Here is a 20,174-nt window from a genome sequence, read left to right as displayed (position 1 = left end):
CTTTAACCTCCGTACTCCTGACGTACGCGGGACACTAAATAGCCTTTTGGTTAGATCGACTCTTCGAGCACTGACCTACAAACCGACTAAATGCCGCCGTGATAGGAAAGAACGTCCCTTGAATTTTGGGTTCGTCGTCGGTTCACACGCGTGCGCGCGTATCGCACGTCATCTCTATGTGATTTGCGAACGACATAGGGTTAAATATCCGTAAACGTACCGCCATGTCCCTCCACGCGGAAAGGACAGTGATGAACCGATACCTGATTTTATTGAGAGACATGCCCGGCATAATCCTAAAGCTCACCAATATTCCAACAAAAACAGCAGCTGTCGCGTGATTTAAACTCAAAGTTTCTGAGCAACACAGCTTCCCCTCTCCGCAGTGATCCGGTCATCACATCTCGAGCCTCAGGAGATGATGCAACAAGCTGAACACAAATACTTACATGTAAATGTGTTGTAGTATTGCTGTTGGGTAGGGAGGGGGATATACATGTATTCCTATGACTGGAAACTGGAAAAAGGGCGGGAATCTCCCCAGTCTATTCCCTAGCCAGCGTATTCTTGCCATATGGCGAAGGCGCAAAAACCTCCGACTTCAAGGCAAATATCGGCTAGCCAATAGACTAGAATCTGCCGTGCAACGCCATGAAAGCACACATGTATTCCGTCCACTCTGAAAAATATGGCTGTCTAGCCTTTCCTGCTGGGGCAAATTCTCCTGGGTCATCACTTCGTGGCTTGGAGAAGGTACAGCAGGAGTAAGGAGGTTTCTGAGGAAAATCGCTCATCACTTTTCATTTTCACAAGCGAAAATGTAAACGCAAAATTAACAACTTTGTGTATACCCTACTGTGTTCTCTTTTATTTCTTTTAAGCTGCCATAAGCACATGTGATAAAAGGCAACACTTTTGAAATGGCATTTGTAGTAGATTTTGAATTTGCCAGTTTAGTTCACGTTAGTCCCACGTTATATTGTTTAATTTAAAAACAGGTTTGCATAAAATTGGATATATGTCATATTGTGAAAGCAATAGAATGTGCCACAAAGACACGGACAATATGACATAATAATTTTACCCCTTATAAGAAATATTTTAAGCTGCCTATAGTTAGTGGAGCTCCTTTTCATACAGAAGTGAATTTTCTGGCTACACCTCGCCTGGCACGTCTGCCCCCCAGCGTTGATATTCACCGTCGACATTTTTTGCCTTTCCGAAGAATTCCGAATTATATCGAGTACATGGTAGACGTTAATACTTTTGCTATATACGTCCTCGTGGTATTGCACGCCAGAAGCCCTTGTCTAGGAATAGTCCATTAAATCTTTCACAGGGTGGTCAACAAAAAAAATTATGGGAAATATTTTGCAGAGCAAAAGCTGCTGAAACAAATGATTGGAAATTTGAACGAAAAGTTGCATGGCCACTTGTTGCATATAGTCCGTGTGTAATTTACACATTGTCTTCTGGAAGAGACTCTTTTCGGAATGTTTATTCTCCTCGGGGATAGATCATTCTGACTCTCAATTTACAATCACTTTTCGGATCTACCACTTGTGGGGTTTCATTTTTGATGCCCGTGAAGTAAATCATTTTTGGGAGAGACTAGAATTTTCACATAAGCTTACGAGCGAGGAAAACCGGGGTGAAAAGTTAATACAGTACATGGTTTCATATTATTTTTGTAGTGTCTTTCACAAGAAAGGTTAATTAAACCATAAAAATAACATTTTGAGAACAATATTAAAAATTTAATACTAGGTAATTTACAATTTATATTTAGCTTATTATTAACACTGTGTCATTTAATTTTTCGGGGCAGGGTCATCATATTCCTTATATTGTCGAAGGGGTTCGTCATTTTTGGGAGTGGATGCAGGCCCGGGCGATCTTTCATGTCCGAGTTGAAAACCAATAACAGGAATTTGCCACCCCTTCCGTATAACCTGAACGGTCCCTTATCTCTTATCGTTCTAAAACTTCTGTGCATCTTCAGGACTCAATCTGACCTAAACTCTTATGTAGTTGACGCACCGTGCCAAGTCCAACGAGGCAGACGACATATGAACATCTAAAATGTTTACAAAACCGCGTATTTCCCAACCTCGAGCAGAGGCATGTACGCGCATGCGTACACGAGGGGTCCATAGAAAAGTCAAAGATTATTAAATACTAAATCATAAAAGTCAATGTCTAGTTTCAACCATAGAGACTGTATCTAATATCGAAGTTTGGTGCATTACATTTTTATAGGCATGATCTCAACCTCCGCTATAAGCAATTACCTAAATATTATGAAACCCGAGAGGGATTCTCTGCACTGTGGCTTCTGAGATGTCCTCGATCATGCCAATGCAGGGTACACCCATGTCGAATATCGATTACATTTTATTATGGAGTTTCACATAATAGAAAAACAAAAACACGGACCCAAATGTCGGAGCTGTGAGCGTTTTATACTGCATGTACTATATGTAGGAAAAATGCTTGCTATTTGTTCATATTAAAGCATTTTATTCGTAATTAGGGATGTAGAAGTGCTGGCGGCTGTTGGAATGGGAATTTATGGAGTCCCTAGCCCTCTGTCCAACTTGAGATCATCCGCATCAACTTTTCTACTGGCCGTGTTCAGCAAAAATACAAAAGTGTTCGCAAGAAAGGCCAATTTGAATTTCCACCTTTGCCGGGCTCACCGCGCTGCCCGGTTTCACGTGCCGACGGTGATTGATGACGTTTCACTGTGAGTGACGCAAGCGTTTCGTAATCCATGCGCTACCACCATTGTCCCCGGCGTGGTATTGACTTCACTATGCCGACGGCTCCGTGATGACACTCCCAGAGGTCGTTCTGGTTTACTTATTATGTAATCGCGAATTTTACAACGGTCGACAGCCTGAAACAGCAAATCTTCTGCATTCCTGCCCGCGCACTCAACGAGTTCGTGTAGGCGTGCTCTTTGAACTCCCTCTCCACAGCCCTTTCCCACCAGTTCATGCGGGCGCTGTTCATAAATGTCAGCATGAACTACTTCGTGTCGCTCACAAAAATGAAAAAAGTAGGTTACCGAATACGCGTGTACACACTCAAAGGGGTCACAGCCTTGTTGTCCTTTTATAATTGTATGGTCCCCGCCCATGTTTGTATCGCTTCTAGCCATTCGTTGCTTTACAAAAACTCAAGCGTCATGTCGGACTTGAGACCAATTTCTGTCTCCTCATTTTTAGGTAATCTCTTTCGTTCAGTTTAAGTAATTATAAAAAATGTGGCCAGTTTCTTAAAGTATGTACGTAAAATTTCCACATTGTTCTTGGAATTCTGCCGAAAAGACGGTATGTCGCCATGGATTCCAACTGATATAAACCAATCAGGCACATCGTTATAAATAGCAGTGTCGTCGTTATTAGGTCAACGTGCTTGTATGCAAATAGCTTTGTAACGAAGGCACTAGACTAGTAGGCCAATGTCATTGAAAGGTCGGTGCACCGCGTCGCTCGTATTTTTTGCTGTTTCACCGTTCCGCACACAGGTTTCGAACTTCGGTGCGACTGGCAAGGGAATTTCTCACGGGGCGAAAGCTATTCCCCCGCTCGAACTAAACATTGACCGAGTTTCTCCGCAAGACCCAAACATAGCCGTTATATAGACGAGCGTTGTCCTTGCGTGCGTTAGTTCACCGAGTCGACGACCCACATAACTGGAGAAGTGGCATAGCGCTATAGCGCCGACTGCACAACTCAACCACCAGTAAATATTTCCCGATTTTCTTGGCTACTCACCTACATTTCACACTGTCTTGTTCGAGACGTTTGGGTTTGCGCCTAGAGTCATGGAGCACCCCCCATCAACAGTCGGTTAGTATTTTTTTAGTCACTTTCCAAGGTTTTCTAATTTTTATTGATCAATATTTGTTGTATGTGATAATGTTGAACGACAGCGCGGCGGAGGCTGGGCGCCCGCTGATTCATCGGTTGGTCTTGTTGTTCTGGAGCCGAGAATACTTCTTTGTGTGTAATACTCGAATCACTTTTTGAAGTCTTGTCGATATTTAAAAAACATTCTGTATAAAAAAAACAACCAGATTTGTTTCCCAGCCGTTCGTTTACTAAAACCTTCGTAAATATTAATTGTACGTGTTACTAACTGGTCGTTTCAGAATAAACTGAAACCACGGTCTAAAAGTAACCGAGCCTGAAACTTTCCCAATTTTACGTGTACATTTTTGTGAAAAAAAAGCGTTCTGTTATATTCAGCTCGCTGGTGTTGAGAAGGAGTCTGCAGTATAGCGTTGACTTATTCAATCATATTATCATTGCACAATTTGTACACTTTCACTGGAAGTTCAAATGGGATTCTATTCCACGTTGATAAATTCAAGGTAGAAGGTAGCCCGTCTGTATATAGACTCATTTTTGATACCCCTCCTGTACAGCTTTCTGTTTGCATCAGTCGCTTGCGACTAATTCCTTGGGAATTTGTCGTAAACAGATTCATTATATGGTGAAAAACCATTATGCTGCTGGCGGTAGCTTTTCATTGGCGCATATTTGGACGATGTTAAACTTCCGCAGCGTGTGTGAATGGGCCAATATATTGTCAAAGGAGAGAGCCGACTTTCGATGTTTAGTTTTGTTTTTCCGTTAAAATTAAATCGGTAACGAACTCTATGTATATCTTTTATTCGTTGGTGCTTGTGATATCAATCTGTGAATGAACCTCTTGGGAACATATTCTGAATATTTAGCTTCGACTAGACCAGAGAACCCGCCAAGCGAGCACGACGTGCGGACGTGGCGTGCAGCCAAAATCCGTCCATTATTTTGTTGTCGCAAACAGGCTCAAACATGAACGCCTTTCGCGCTCTAACTTCCCGTGCTAAAACAGGTATCTGCGCTAAGCTGATTTTATTTGCAAAGTTGCCGTCCCCTGCGTTAATTGTTTCGGCATCTTTCATCTCCCTGATCTCCGCTTCGGAAAAATGTTCACCTTTCAAATAGACCTATAGTGAGCGCGAATAATTGTCCATAGCCAGATTGCGAGGTGATCTGGACTCGGGAGTCGGCGAATTTCCTCACTTTTATTTGTAAAATAAAATATTTTCATGTTCTCACTTTTACGGATTCGATAACCGGAATTTCTGGGAAGCACCTATTTTTCAAAGTTGGTGGACAGTTGCGTACAATAACTCAACGACTGGCAAATTAAAATTTATGAAACCGAAACGAGTACGTTCGTGCGCTGCAGTGTGTGCAATTTTGTCTGGATTGGAAGGAATTACCGCTGCCCCCTGTTTCGAGTCTGACGGTGATTTTCCTGGCTTTGAAATTAAGAATTAGGGCGGCATTAACGCGAAAAGAGTCGAAAACCGAAATCTTGTAGGGCATATTTCCTCTCCGTTTTGGTACAAAGTGCGTGAAACGTTGATCACGGCACATACACGCGCACAAGTAATGATCTCCTGAACTTTCGCACCTGCGCGGTGCGTGTTATAGACCCACGACTCAAAAATAGCAAAAATTGCTCGTTCAACTGAAGTTGGAGAACTCGTTTCAAAATTTGTTCCCCTGACTGCTGCCATCAACAACTGAAGTGAAAATATTGTGCACATGTTTAAGGTCTCAAAGTTATTTATATAATTTGGTCACGGTCGATAATTGACGCCGATAAACTTCTCGAGTTGCCGACGTCTGCACGACAATGGATTCCATCCGTTCTGGTAGACGAACTTTTAAGCGCATTTTTTTTAACGAGTGTGTATATTTTTGTTATTTGACCGTGAGCATCTTTTAAAGGGACCGCTCTCAAAATTTTCTCATGGAGGCAGCAAAGAGCCGTAAAATCTTCGATTTCCTAAATGATATTTTGCCATTTTTAGCTCCCATAGCCATATGTATATATGGCAATGGAAGCTATTCTTATAGGCTAGGGAAATGTATGTATGTCTGTATGTCTGTATGTCTGTGTGTCTGTATGTCTGTATGTCTGTATGTCTGTCCGTCAACATCAAAAACTCCAAAACCGCTGCACATTTCATCTTGATATTTGGTGTGTACATGGATGATGGGCTGTAGATGAGATTTTGTTCAAATGAAGTTGTCATTGCCAAAAATATGCAAATTAGTGCTAAAAAAGGCGTTTTTGGTAAAAAATCTCCTTCTTCATAACCGCTGGTCAGACAGCTTTGATATTTGGTATACAGATCCCTAGGGATAACCAAACTTGGATTTGTTCAAATTGTGATGAAATATGCAAATCTGTATTTTTAAGGAATTTTTTGTCATTTTTGGTCAAAAATTTATTTCATCAAAACCGCTCGTCTGACAGCTTTGATATTTGGTATACAGGTTCCTACAGATAAACTTAATATGATATATAGAATTTATGATGAAATCTGCAATTTTGTATTTTTGGTGCAATTTTTGCCGTTTTTGGTCAAAAAATGTGTTTCTCAAAAACTACTTGTCTGATGCCTTTGATATGTGGTATACAGGTTCCTAGGGGTTCTCTTAGTGTGATATAGTGAAATTTGATGAAATCTTCAATTTTTGTATTTTTGAGTCAATTTTTGCCGTTTTTGGTCAAAATATTTGTTTCTCAAAAGTTAGTCATGTTATAGCTTTGATATTTGGTATACATTTTTATACATAATTATGATGAAATCATCAATTTTGTATTTTTGCAGCTAATTTTGCCATTTTAGGTCAGGCCATCCTGCAATGATCAATGTTAAAGAGTCCTGGCAGATTTTGAAAAAAATCCAAACAAATGTCAATAAAAAAATCAGCCACAGAAGGTTTGTCAAAAAGAAAAGGTGGGATAGTGGGAAAAAAGAATGTACAATGTATCGGATAAAAAAGATAATGTTCCTCATCAATCTTCCAGACAACCCCCTTTTATCAAATGGTACACCCCTGATGTATTTTTGTGTGCAATTAACCATGCAGTGTATTTTAGTTTAAGATGTCAATCAAGTTAGGTAAGGATTTGAAAGGAATAGTCAAGTTCACCGCAGTTAAATTTCTTAACTTTATCTCTTGTGTCATCATCCTTGTGTAATTGGTTAAGTTTGTATGTTGCTCCAGATGTGGATGCACCAGCTGTTCTGGAAGAAAACAATGTTTACTTTCCCTGTAGGGTTTCTGAGTTGATGATTATATGTTGAAATCTCTCCACGTATCTGGTGCACGGGCAAAATGTAAATACTGGTTGCATGTTATGTATTTCAGTCTATGTCAAATATTGTAAATGAAAAATCATGAACAGTTTGCTGTGTGCTTGTAAAAGATAACATGTTTGTCAATACATTTTAAAACTGCCTTGCAGTTTGATTGTCTTAAAAATTATCACAGAAGTAGAAAACGAAAAGAAACTAATCAAATTGCTGTAACATATTCACCCTCAGTGTCTGTAGGCCTATACAACTATTTTATCATTACATTCAGCTTTTTGTTATATTTGATATTGCTGGTTTTTAAATTATGTAAATAATAACACTATATGAAAATTTGTTTTCCAGATTTCCAGTATGACGGGCAAAACATTCTGTGTCGTGTATGTGGCGACAAGGCATCTGGGTTCCACTATGGCGTCCATTCATGCGAAGGCTGTAAAGTGAGTCGAAATTTAGATTTTTTGAATTAGAAGCACAATTTTTTTTCAGAGAATTTAATGCATAGATGTAACTATTCCATCAGTAGGCTAAGGCAGTGAAAAAGGTTTTTCTACTCAGAAATATCAACCTTCAGAGGTATCATAAGTCCATCTCTGTAACTTCTTCTTTGATTCCATTTTTCAGCCTTTTTCGAAAATATTTTTGTAGTACAGAGCTCAAATTGTGCCATCAAAAAGTCACAAATAGCCCTTGTATTAACGCGCCATAGGTTTTGAAAGCAAACCTAATGTTTGTTGGGATGTTTTATTCATGTGACATTGTTGTGTACAGCTCCAAGGGCTGTTCAGAGATGGGCCAGCAACGCCCTTGACCCAAGGCAACGAGTGTAATTTCCCCATTGCCATCTTACATTTCTTCTCATTCTTGATCGAGGTGTACTCAACAGTGCATAAGCAATCGGCCTGGGATGTTTTTTTTATTTTGATTTTTTGTGGTAAAGTCAGAGTGAAGGCAAGTATTTAGTGACAAATGAAAATTTGACTCGCCTTTGGCCATGGTTATCAGAGCGACTATGTCCTGTTTTCCAAACACTTTACTGTAAATGTATCAATATTTAGATGGATGTCTATGAGCTGCATGTATTTGTATGTGAAGAAGTATGAATTTTTGTGTGTGCAATTACAATAAGCAAGCTCAACTTTAAACACTGTAAAAGTCATTCATTTTTAACACTCCATTGTTGTGTAAGGAAACATATACGCCATTAATTCATGTGATTTGTATCAGTCAAGCTGTTAAATTTTGTTTGACTAATCTTGTTTGCGGGAAAAAATGATCAGTTTGTTTTTTGACAAAGGAACAAAATTGCAAGCAGTCAAGGTAAGTGAATCAGAGTTTGAAAATCGCAGGACGAAGATGGCGACAAGACAGTGAAGATGACACTGAACGTTAATTATCTTTATACCCCTCTCATCTGCTGGAACCCGAGGGAGGAATATGTTGAACTTTTCATCTGTCCTGAACATCCTCTTTGTAATCTTTGCAACATTTTGTTCTGTAGCTTTGGAACAAATCTTAAACTACAATCCTAAAGTGTATTATTTTTTCACTTCTATGTTATTTCTGTTCACATGTATACATGAAAGAAGACACTTCTAGATTTTTCTCTCTTTATTATAAACAAGGCAGGGGTGAGTAAATCCATCGGTCTGAAGTCAGTGATCTTATTTCCTTGCTAAGACCGATAGGTTTATTATCTGCTTGTTCCTTGGACCAGCAAATACAAGTTCAATTGTATGAAAAAATATTTAACATATGTAGGACTTCTAAACTTATATATGGGACTGCCAAATATATTCCTGGCAACCACCATATAGTCAATTATACACTTGTACAGCCCAGCAAAGTTTCTGTTCTGTGAGTGTTTGTGAGTTTTATGTGGGTTTTTGCATTTTGTGTATTCAAGATGTACACATACATGTGATTTCCCCAGTCTGTAGTTCCTGTACAAAACTGCTCTATCATGGCGTAGAGGGGTTGACCAAGCTCAGTTGCAGGGGCTGTGAAGTGAAACAGGAAAACACGCCATTCTATTGCTTTTGACATTAGGGACCGACAGGGTAAGCCTAGCTTGGGGGTCAGCTTATGCTTTAGCAGGATCGAGTTGTTGAGTCAGACTTCGAATACTACTGGTGACCTATAAAACTGACTCGAGTCGTGTGAGGTTCTGATTGGCCTGGGAAAAAATCCAAGCTGAGATACTATAGATGGTTTGAATGTGCCTTATTAAGATTTTCAACTGAACTTTGGTTTCCGCTTGAATCAGACTGATTGTAATTCTGTTCACAAGGTACTGAATTTCCAGGACAGTCAAGTTTTTGTTTTAAACTGTTGCCCATGGTATACAATGGACTGATTTACCTATAATAGAGAAGTTAATTTCTCTTTGAATTTAAAGTATATACCTAATTACCTTCTGATAGTTTTAGATGGTTGATGACAGACTGAGTTGTTCTTATCGGCTATAAACCATTTACTCTAAATTTGATCGTGTGAGTAACAAATGCAAGTTCTGTGTTGGAAGTCTTCACAGTATAAGCCCCGCTTGTGTATTAACCTTTTCAAATCAGAGAGTAGTTCGTGCCTATATTGCTTTCAGTTTGTCGGATGAACCCATGCACAGGAAAAAAAGGGGTGAAAGCTTTAATGGTGGATTCAGTGTGCAAGTCTCAGCATGTCTGTGACAGTTTGCATGTTTGAAATATCACCTTTACCAGACTGTCAGACACTCATGTAAACTTTCCGAGCAAGATTCAAAGTAATTAAACAAACGTGACATAAAATCCCTTCGGTACTTTTTCTTCAAAATATTGTTTTTAAACAATTCATAATCGATCAGCTTCATATTTATTGCAGCAGCTTTTTTATTTCGTATTTGTTTTCTCATACAAGATGTAATTGGATGAGAGACAAGAGTGAACACTTACTGCCCAGGTGTATAATGAAAAAAATCAACGGGCAATTGTGGTGTGTGAAATGTTTAACAAACCAATGTTTCTAATTCTAGTAATGAGTCATCTGGTGTCTTGTCATGACTAATTTTTGCCAAACCGCAAGGGGTCTGCTGTTGGAAAATGGTTAACAAAACCCGCCAACATTCTACCATCTGAAAGAGTGATAGGACCTCAGTAACACCTACCAGCTATTTAAATTTTCACTCAACAGAATCAAATGCTATAGCAACAAGGGTGTTAAAGACAAAATACAGTTTTGAACAGACCTTCAGAAAAGAAAGAAACTGCTTAAAAATTTTTAAAAACTTTGCGATAGTTTTTTAGAGTCATCCTGCCTACCTAAAATCAACAAGTGAAAACAATTGTCTCATGTTAACACAGAGGCCGGTAGCCATTTTGAATTTCAAACACACCCGTATGATTTGCAATTATTTGTGTACATTTACAAATGTATGCTGTGATTCCCTGATGTAGTGGTTAGTTTTTAAAAGAAGTGGCTCCGAGTGATATTTTGAGCTAAATACATTACTAAGTATAACTGTCTAAAGCCAGTCATTAAAACTGGGTGTGTTGAATGCCGTAAATGACCTAATAGTCAGTTAACTATGAGAGAGGAGACAATTGTTTTGGGTTTTTTTTGTAGTTAATATTGGAACACTCAGATGTGGCTATATTAAGTGCATTTAGGAATGTATGCTCATCTATACTACATGTTGCTTTGTGAAGTGCCATCTTAATGCCATACTTGTGAAATATTTTTTGTCCTGTCTGGTTTAAGGTAGAAGGCACCTCGGGGACAGATACTCAGACTCCCAAATTTTTACAACTCATTTCTGATCTGCCACTTTTTGGGACTCATTTTAAAGCTCAGGGAGTGAGAAACATCGTCACCCTCTTCGTTTTAGGAAAATCGAGAATTTTATTTTTCCCAATGGAGTTAACACAGGGATGATGGCCATTTTGAATTTCAAATATTGATAACTGTTGAGTAATTTGTTTCTCTTATACCAAACTTTGCAGTGTGACCCCTGATTTTTATTTTCAATTCCACAAGAGACTGTTGAAAGTTTAAGGAAAGTTTGAGCCAAAGTCTAAGCCTGTCTTACACTTTCACATTCTACATCTACCGAGCGCCCAACTTACAGAGTTCTCTGACCCCCAGTGTTTCGTGTAACATGAAGTCAATAAAATAGCAAGAATGATGATGATGAAACACACCTACGCACACTACCTGCATCCCTGGTCTGTTCAGAATACAAGGCATTGTCTGCAAACAGTGCTGGGTAAATACCACGGGGTCAACAACTCCCAACTACCCAGCCCTAATTGATCTGTGTGAATGCACTGCAAGTCTGCACCACCTTTTGAAAAACCAACACCAGAATAATAATAAGTGCTGTGATCTGACATACAGTGGCCATTTTTTTCTATCTCTCTCGATAGCACAGACAGTTGTATTTTCCAACTTATTTATTTTGAATTGCATATAGCTGTGTCCCTTTAAAAGTCTTTAAATCTAGAAACACAAATACACAATTCATGGAGTTCGAAAGCAAGCTGAAATTCACATGATTGGCAGCAGTAGGCAAAGGGTGTAAAAGTTGGCCCCGGAATTGTTATTCTTCAACAAATAGGAAGTCGCTCAACGGCTGTGTTTTCACATCGTTTCCAAACTTTGCCCTTTCTGTGAATATTTCATCCGGAACATAATAATGGAACATTAAGGCAGTAGCCGGAAAATGGGGAAGCTGTGACATGTATGTCAGAATTCATGATAACATTTATGCACAGTTCCCAAGATACTTTTAAACATGAAAGTGAAAATAAAAAAAACGCACGGTAATTATGTGCTCCAACCAACCAATAAGTTGCAAATTATTTAGCTTTTTTTCTCATGCAAATTTTGATGTTTCTTGATGTTATCCTGGTAATTTCAATTTATCTGTTTATTTGCTAGGTCAGAGACAAAAAGGCATTTCAAATTCAAGCAAAATGTTGTCTATGGTTCTAGTGTTCCTGTGAAGAATTCTTCCGAATCGTAAAACATTAAATGCAGACTACCAACTATGAGGATAGAAAAAGTTTAATAAATATGGGCATTCTTTCAGTTTCAGACCCATGTTATAATGACAGGCAAGGCTAAGTCTGAACAATGACCGTTTTACAGTGTTGTCATTGTTCCAGTCAATAGTTGAAATATTACTTGGTCGGTACAAACTTTGAGACAATCAATTTATTTTTGCTTGTTTAACCCCTTGACTACCAAGGCCAATGTATTCCTATATACCAGGGCCCTTATGGAAATATTGATACAATCTTAGGTGTGGTCATTGCATGAACACTGCTTAGAGTAAAAATTAAGTAAGTACCAACAAACCATATATTTTCTGAATCAGCATGAAATTTCCCACTTTTTCATACATAAGTTTTGTATATCCAGGTCACGTGACTGATCACATGACACATCATGTGGCCAGAGTTGGCAAAGAATATGAATATTTGAAGCATCAGGACGTGTTTTGAATCCATAAAATGATGCAAATTTGAATACAGTTGCAATTTTCATGGCATTTTCTTTACATATATGTAATAATAACTACCCTTTACTTTATTTATAGATGTTATCATGTACTTATTTGGGATTTTTCTCACAAAAGGCAGAGTAAATGAACCACAAACATCAGCATCTGACATGATTCTGTATTTGAAAATCAACACATTTTATATTTGTAAACACCTGCTTTACGTCTTCCTTGCAGAAACATGCATCTAAAATGGTTATGATTTATCAAAAAATAATTCACAATATTTAAAAATACATTTTAGGGAACAACATATCACATGACCAAACACATGACCAGTCATGTGACCAGTCATATTGATAATATGGCTGCTATAAAATTTCACTGGCTTATAGTAAAAAATTGTATTTCCTCTAGTTTCATTCACGAATATTGCTGTTAATAGAACATATTCACATATATATCATTTGTTTACAATAAATAAACATTTCATTTCATTAAAAAAAAAAACCATAAACATCTTGGCGATCGTCCGTACTTCTGAAAACTGTAAACAATCAACGCGACGCTTCTGTGATCAGCCTGACCTTTCAGGGTCGAGGTCATGGGTCACGACATTTGCTTCCGGATTTTGGCCATACTCGGACGTACGGGGGCGCAATCACATTCAGGCCAGATCGGAATACATCAGTGTTAGTCGCGCTGCGTGCTGACGCCAAAATTACGGGATTTTTAGCGACAAAAACGAAGCAAATACGCCTATTTAACTGTGCCGGATATTTCCGGCACTCAAGGTATATGGTAATTCAATATGGCGCCGGATATATCCGGTGCCATAGGTAGTCAAGGGGTTAATAATTATTTAAAAATATCGTTTACAGAATATAAAATGTGGATATTTCATTCCTGGTCTAGATGTTTGTATGGAAAGACAGACATATTATTGAAGAACTTCAGCTTGAGAAATATCACAGAAAGCAAATAGATATTTGCATTTTGAGGAAGGTACATGTATACTTGCAGATATCAGATTATTGTTTGATAAGTACAGAGCAAACAGGACACTTGGCCATGTTCTGCTTTTTTTGGGGGGGGGGGAAGATGCTGGAAATCCCTTGACTGATTATAACTGATAAAGATGTTGAATCTGAGTAACCAAAAAGAAAACAACCAGAGACAGCAGTGCCATGCTTGATCTGTAAACAAATTATGTAATCAAATGTCTGGGCTAAAAGTCTGGTGGATGTCAAACCCAGACCCATAACATAAATGATTCACAAGAGGTATAAAAAAAACGAAACCCAAAAAATTTTGGTATCTTCCATTTTCAGTAGATAGCTTACAATAGATTTTAACATGCATAATTTCTCTTCACTTTTTGAAAAAAGATTTATAAGTTTAGGCAAGTTTACTCCTGACTGTAGTAGTATTTTTTACATTTTTACATTTTATTTTTTTACATTTTTGCCTGAGTTGTAAAGGGCCCATGTTGGTGTCTATGGAACAGAACAGCACCTTTGTTTGTCCGATTGGCATTCCAGATTCCTCAAGCTTGGCTGTTCTCATGGAAACAAAGCAGTTGCGTAGGTTAGGGCATTTATTGTTTTGTCGGGTGGGGTTGAAAAATGTCCACAAAGGAAGTTTTGGTCATGAGCCTAATGACCACACTGAAAGAGTACACCTTCAGGGGATTCAATCATGAAGCGGTTTTGTTTTGAATCTGCCAATATATATTGAATTTCAAGCTCCGTAGATTCTCTATTCCCCTGACAGTATAACAAAGAGATTTTTAACAGATGACGTCAGTGCAGTGGGAGTTGACCTGACTAGCATTTAAACCAATCACGTGATCTGGCAAGTAACCAATCACATGTTATAAGTGAAGAGTCACATGACCAAACAAGCGACCAATCAGATGAAGCAGGACCCCAAGCTGGCACAATGGAGACATGGTGTTTCTGTAAAGCTGCTGCATCTCCAAATGTAATCTTCAGCTTTTATAATTTCATCAAACAATTTTGCTGTAACTTTGTTTTTAACAGGTGTCAGTAGGGAAAAATAAGCATTATAGCACAGTGTTGAGGTTCGCTACTTTTTCATCAAAAGACAATGCTCAACATGAGCCACTTTGTTATTTATATTTTTTTTTATTTTTCTAAAGGGCGTGGAAATGTACAAGGCTTTTGTGCAATTACCACTGAAAAAACAGGTTTCTAGGTCCGTTGCAATGGCCTGAAAGAACACGTGTTAGATCGGGACATGGTGACATGTTTGTGACTTGCTCTTTAACACACCTGAAGGGGTTTGAAACCGCACAAGGTCATCGACATTGTTAGTTAAGTAGGCTACGAATGCACTTTCACCTAAAATAAATACACTTTGTCTGTGTTTGTCTGGTTGTGAGTTGCAAGTATTAAAAAAAGAAACCATGGCAAAACAATGAAGAAAGGCCATTTTTTCGAAAAAAACATATCCTTGATAATCTACTGGCTTCAGTGTTTTCAACTCATTTCACCTAATTGTGAGTTAAGTTTCACCAAGGACTCTTTCAAGGATAAATTTCCTTGACAAAGACTGTGCCTGTTAGAGGTTTGAAATAAGATTTGATGTACAACTTGGATTGGTTCTCAGAGGTGATTTAGAAATTGCATATCCTGTGAATGAAATATTGCAAATTGACACAGATTTCTTTCCATATCCCCTTCCCGACCTCCTCAACCAACCCCCCACCCCCCACAACAACATCAAATTTGAATTTTAATACCATCACTACCATTGGTATACATTATCAGTCACGGTATGTTTTTGTACTAGCCATTGAAGTGAAAAATGTTGAGTGTCCTTGTCTTGGGTCAAAACTTCAAAGGTGCCAAGACTCATGGTCATACATTTAACTTCAAATCCTTTTCAATGTCATTTTCCTGAAGGCCCTGAACATGACAAGCTTAATTCCATTCTTTTTTTTCAATGCATGTTTTTTCCAATTTAAAAAAACAGCCAAACTACTCAGAGTCTGTAATTTCTAATTGTATGAAATGTTGTTGGACAATGAATGGAAATTTGAATTGCGCAATTTAGTCAAAATACTGGCAGACAAAAAGTAAAAGCTAGAATAATGGATTTTTCCAGTACCAAATGTTTAGTAGGACGGTGATATGAAACATCATATAGTAAAACTTGGGGTTGAATCCTGGGATAAGTGAACTCAACACTGGAAATTCCATTTTTGAATTTCCACTGTGGATTTTTCCAATTAGGAACATTTCAATAGCGGAATTTCCAATTTGGAATTGTGCTATAATACTCCATGTTTAATGAGAGAGACTACTGTGCCTGCTGCCATTTTGTGTTAACGCTTTGAGTGCTGTAATTTTTTTCCCACAATTTTTGTACAACATTTTACAAATTGTATGAATATTTCTGTAATTTTGTTGATAATTTTGGACCAAATGGATATCACATTTAATTTGCTAAAGATTTTTATCAAAATTTTGGCAGAAATCTGAAAGAAACTGACTCGGGCATATGATTTAAAGGCAACAAAAAATTGACTTTGGTGTGCAAAGGTTTCATCAACCGAGGTGGTGCCTTTCAATCAGACAATTGCGTGTTGTCAACACATTTCAACACCCTCGTGAGGTCATTGGCATCTTCATTTCTCAACAGGCAACAGGGAGACATTTGCATTCTGTTAAATCCGCACATTAATAAGAAAATTTATCGAGCAAAAATTCAATTTATGATTTTTTTCCAGTAAAACATGAGTGCAATGATAAATTGGAAGGACCTAAAGCGTTGATGTATGTGCCTATATTGTGCAAACATTTACTAGATAGTGAATAATGTATCAGTAAAATTCCAAGGACAACTGTAATTAATACGCCAAATCTGATCTGTTGTAGGTGGGTAACTCAGGTCGCTTGCATGTGTAATTTTTGACCTTTTGATGCTGTAGCAAATTGAGTGACGAAGGTCAGGAATTCATCTGAAGGTATACAGGAAACTGAAATCTGATTTGATCATAATATTAAATTTTAAAAAAGAAAAAAATTCAAATGAATTACTCATGCTGTTAATTTGTTATAAAGTATAAAACTAAGTAACCTTGAACTTCTGCACGGTACAGAAGCTGTTCATTTATCATTATCAGCGGTGTCAGTGACAGGAGTCATCGAACCAGAAAAGATACTTTCTTCACAAATGGAAAGAATGCCAATTGCATCTCAACGGAAGAATTGTGCATCTTGCACTGTTCATATCAGCAGATAATATCAAAACATAAAATTTTTTAGAATTAGATGTGGTATTATGTGATTGCATTTTCCTTCAGGATTTGGGATTGAAAACTAAGCAGTCAATTTCTCAGGGAGCTCATTTTTCTCAAATATCAAACAATTGGGTGGACAAAATTTCACAAAATTTGGATTTAATTATGTGAGCAATTGTACATGTTCTGTATTTGTTTTAATTCCAATGCATGCATGTATTCAGACAAATAAACATAAACAAGTACTAGGAATCAGTTTACATTAAGTGACTGGAAGGCTCATATTGAAAGAAATTGTGAAATTCACATGGCAACAGAATGGCTGAGTATCGGGGTCACAGTACTCGATATCACTCACCTTGAGCCCTCAATGACTGTTCAGCTCTCATGAATATGCATGAGTACTGCCCGCCACCTGCATGAGCTTTAACTGCCATGATAGATACAGAACATCTGTCTCTGTGATATTCATATACCACGAGGTCTACAGTTCATCTGTGTCCATAACTGATCCTCAGGGATTAGCAGTTGTCATGACAATAAAACTTTGGAAGTGTGGAGATTCCTTCAAGTCAGTTTGAAGGATTCTGACTCTGTGTCTGGCATAAATGAATAAATAAAACAATTAAGTCAAAATTATAAAAAAGTGCATCCATATTATTGTAGTGATTGCCTTGTATCAATTTCATATCTTATTTAATGAATTTCATAATAAAAGTGTATGAAATGGCCATTGGGATCGTTACTTGACCTTTTTTAATCTACAAAGAAAATTTTACGTCACCCGCTCAGTGGCAACTTTATCACTGGAAGTGTCAGAATAGCAGGTCAATTCATTTCCTGTACGTGGCATAAAATCAGAAAAACTACTGAACCTGTAAAGAGTGACATTGTTGATTTAGTTTTCAGGTTTGACAAATTGGAGGGAGGGGCTAGGGGTTCAAACAACAGATAGCAATGCTGTTGTATGTTCCTCCGTGACTACCCTATCCCTACCCCTTTCACTGTAAGTGTAAAGTGCCAACTTCACTTTGCCTTTGTTTGTTCGTCAAAACTCGTACAAGTGTGTCAATGTCCTCGTTGTGGCATATCGTACTTGGCACGCGGTGACTTCATTGTTCCACCCATCAGTGTCAAGTAACACAAACCCTTGTAACTGCTTTGGCTCTGCGTTCATGCAGTGTGTACCAAAAAAAACCCAAATTTCATTTGAAAAAAATAAACAAAGAAACCCATGGATATTGCTTGATTTCACACCACAGTTAAAACATCAATTTCTTATTTGGTTACCGTCAATATACCTCTGCAGTCGAATACATTATTGATTTTTAACTTATTTTTAGGTCAATTTTCCAGCTATTGCTTAACCTAGTTTCTTTATTCTCTACAGTGGCTGCCAGTATGCACGCAAAGGACGACAGTTTTTTTAAGGCATGAAGGTGTTCTCTTTTCATGATACCAGCTCACCTAATTGACTCAGCTAGTTTCACCTGACGTACAGGCTATTTAATATGTTTTTGCTCAGCTATAATAGTTCTATTCATTTTTGGTTTACAGAAAAAAAAAGCTGCGTCACTGATGAGACTTCAGATGGCAAGATGTTTTTAAAACTATATCTGTGTTCGAATTATGATTTATGTCCACATTATTCATGTCAGCATAACTGGGTCATTGTCTACGAGTCCTCCACACTCTGGCAAAGTTTTGTCGTGGCTTACGTGATCAATTGGGTTAATATTGCATACCTGGTGCTCCGGATTTATCTTAAATAAATATGCCCCGTACCCAGTATATAGGGCAGTCTCCGACAACGATAACTGTATATTGATCCGTACATACAGTAGTTACATCCTGGACACATACCGGATGCTAATAATATCTGTCAGGATATTAGTTTTTCACCCCACCATTCAAGTATCGCTGCACACAATTTTTAGCTTCATGCTACCATTAAGGTGAATTCTTGGATCGATCATTAGTAAAAAATCATATGATAAAGTTTATTTGTTTACTACATTGGTCCCAATACTCTTTTCTCAAACAATTACCCTTGTCAAATTTTCTAAATCTGTTACACCAAGTATGATACTCTATACAAAGCTGACCTTTGAACCACAAGCGTGAGTTCAATAATTCAAACTGAATATGCAAATTAACAAAAGGTCACATGGCATCTGTGGCCATTGAGAGAATATTAAATCTCTCAAGGCAGGAACGGAAACAGCCATTGATTGAGAGACTATTAAAATCTATCAACGGTAGGAACAAACTTTGAGTCACCTTTTCCGTGATCAAAGTTTGGCCAGCTCTATCGTTTTGACTAAACTCAAAAGCCAAAGTTGTATTACTCATACGACAAAGATGAAGTGATTTGTCCAAATATTTCAATGCTGTAATCAGAATTTGAAATACTTGGGGGGGGGGGGGAAGTCGAATCATATGATTCACTATCAGTACATCTATGTGTTATAATTATTCCAAACTCCTTTAAAGGGAAAAAGTGAAATTTGATAGAACTCAATTTTCTGAGAAAAAATCTACCTACTGACGCTGCGTCAAACTCCCTTCTTTATTCTATGGAACTCAGGGCTATCATAAATTAATTTGTCTTCCTACAAAAAACAATTTCTATCACACCAACATAAATTTCTTTTGTTCAAGAGCTTTTGTTTTCTTGAGTTGTTTACTGTGTTTGTCTTTAAAAAGGAGGGAAAGAGCTCCCTTTCTTAGCATTTTGTCTTCCAAGGAGATTGCTTCGAGAAATGTGCATGCCCTTAATAAACAGCTGTTCAATTCATGCAATCAGCCAATACTGTTACAGGCAGAGAGATTTTATCCATAATGATCCAAAGCAAATGCACTCATTTTGTCTTTAAATTATTTCACATTGCCTTGAAAAAATTCCAGAAAAATGTTCATACCAAAATTTGTCCGTTAAACAATGAATTTGAGTGTTCTCTTTTTTGTCCTTGGTGTATTTTAGAGGAGTCGTATTTTTTGTAAAAATAGCCTGACCGAGCCTCCTAAGCCTTGAGTGAAGCTTTGATTTGATTTTAACCTTGTCCATGAATGATTGAATAGGTTTATGGAATGTTTTTAAATGTGTGCGTCAAGTTCTGTCATGTGGAAAGCATGCATGCCAGCTAGGCCATATATGTCTCCAATGCAAATATTACATCAGCTTCATTGCTGAATATATTTTCATCTATCATAGCATTTCAAAGATCAGGCTATGTATCTGGTCCAAAAAGCCTGTA

At 37.8% G+C, this 20,174-nt stretch overlaps 1 protein-coding gene across 1 annotated transcript in view; it reads left to right on the top strand.

The window, feature by feature from the left end:
- The first annotated feature begins 3,151 nt into the window (after window positions 1-3,151).
- Window positions 3,152-20,174, top strand: part of LOC139143763 (nuclear receptor subfamily 1 group D member 2-like) — a 55,883-nt gene continuing 38,860 nt past the window's right edge. Inside the window, exons 1-2 of the mRNA XM_070714312.1 lie at window positions 3,152-3,857; window positions 7,520-7,614. Of these exons, the coding sequence (XP_070570413.1) occupies window positions 3,833-3,857; window positions 7,520-7,614 (120 nt within the window). The 5' untranslated portion in view covers window positions 3,152-3,832. The remainder of the gene's footprint in view (window positions 3,858-7,519; window positions 7,615-20,174) is intronic.

Source organism: Ptychodera flava, chromosome 11, assembly GCF_041260155.1.
Source record: "Ptychodera flava strain L36383 chromosome 11, AS_Pfla_20210202, whole genome shotgun sequence".
Taxonomy (NCBI): Eukaryota; Metazoa; Hemichordata; class Enteropneusta; family Ptychoderidae; genus Ptychodera; species Ptychodera flava.
This window is presented reverse-complemented; position numbering and strand designations above follow the sequence as displayed.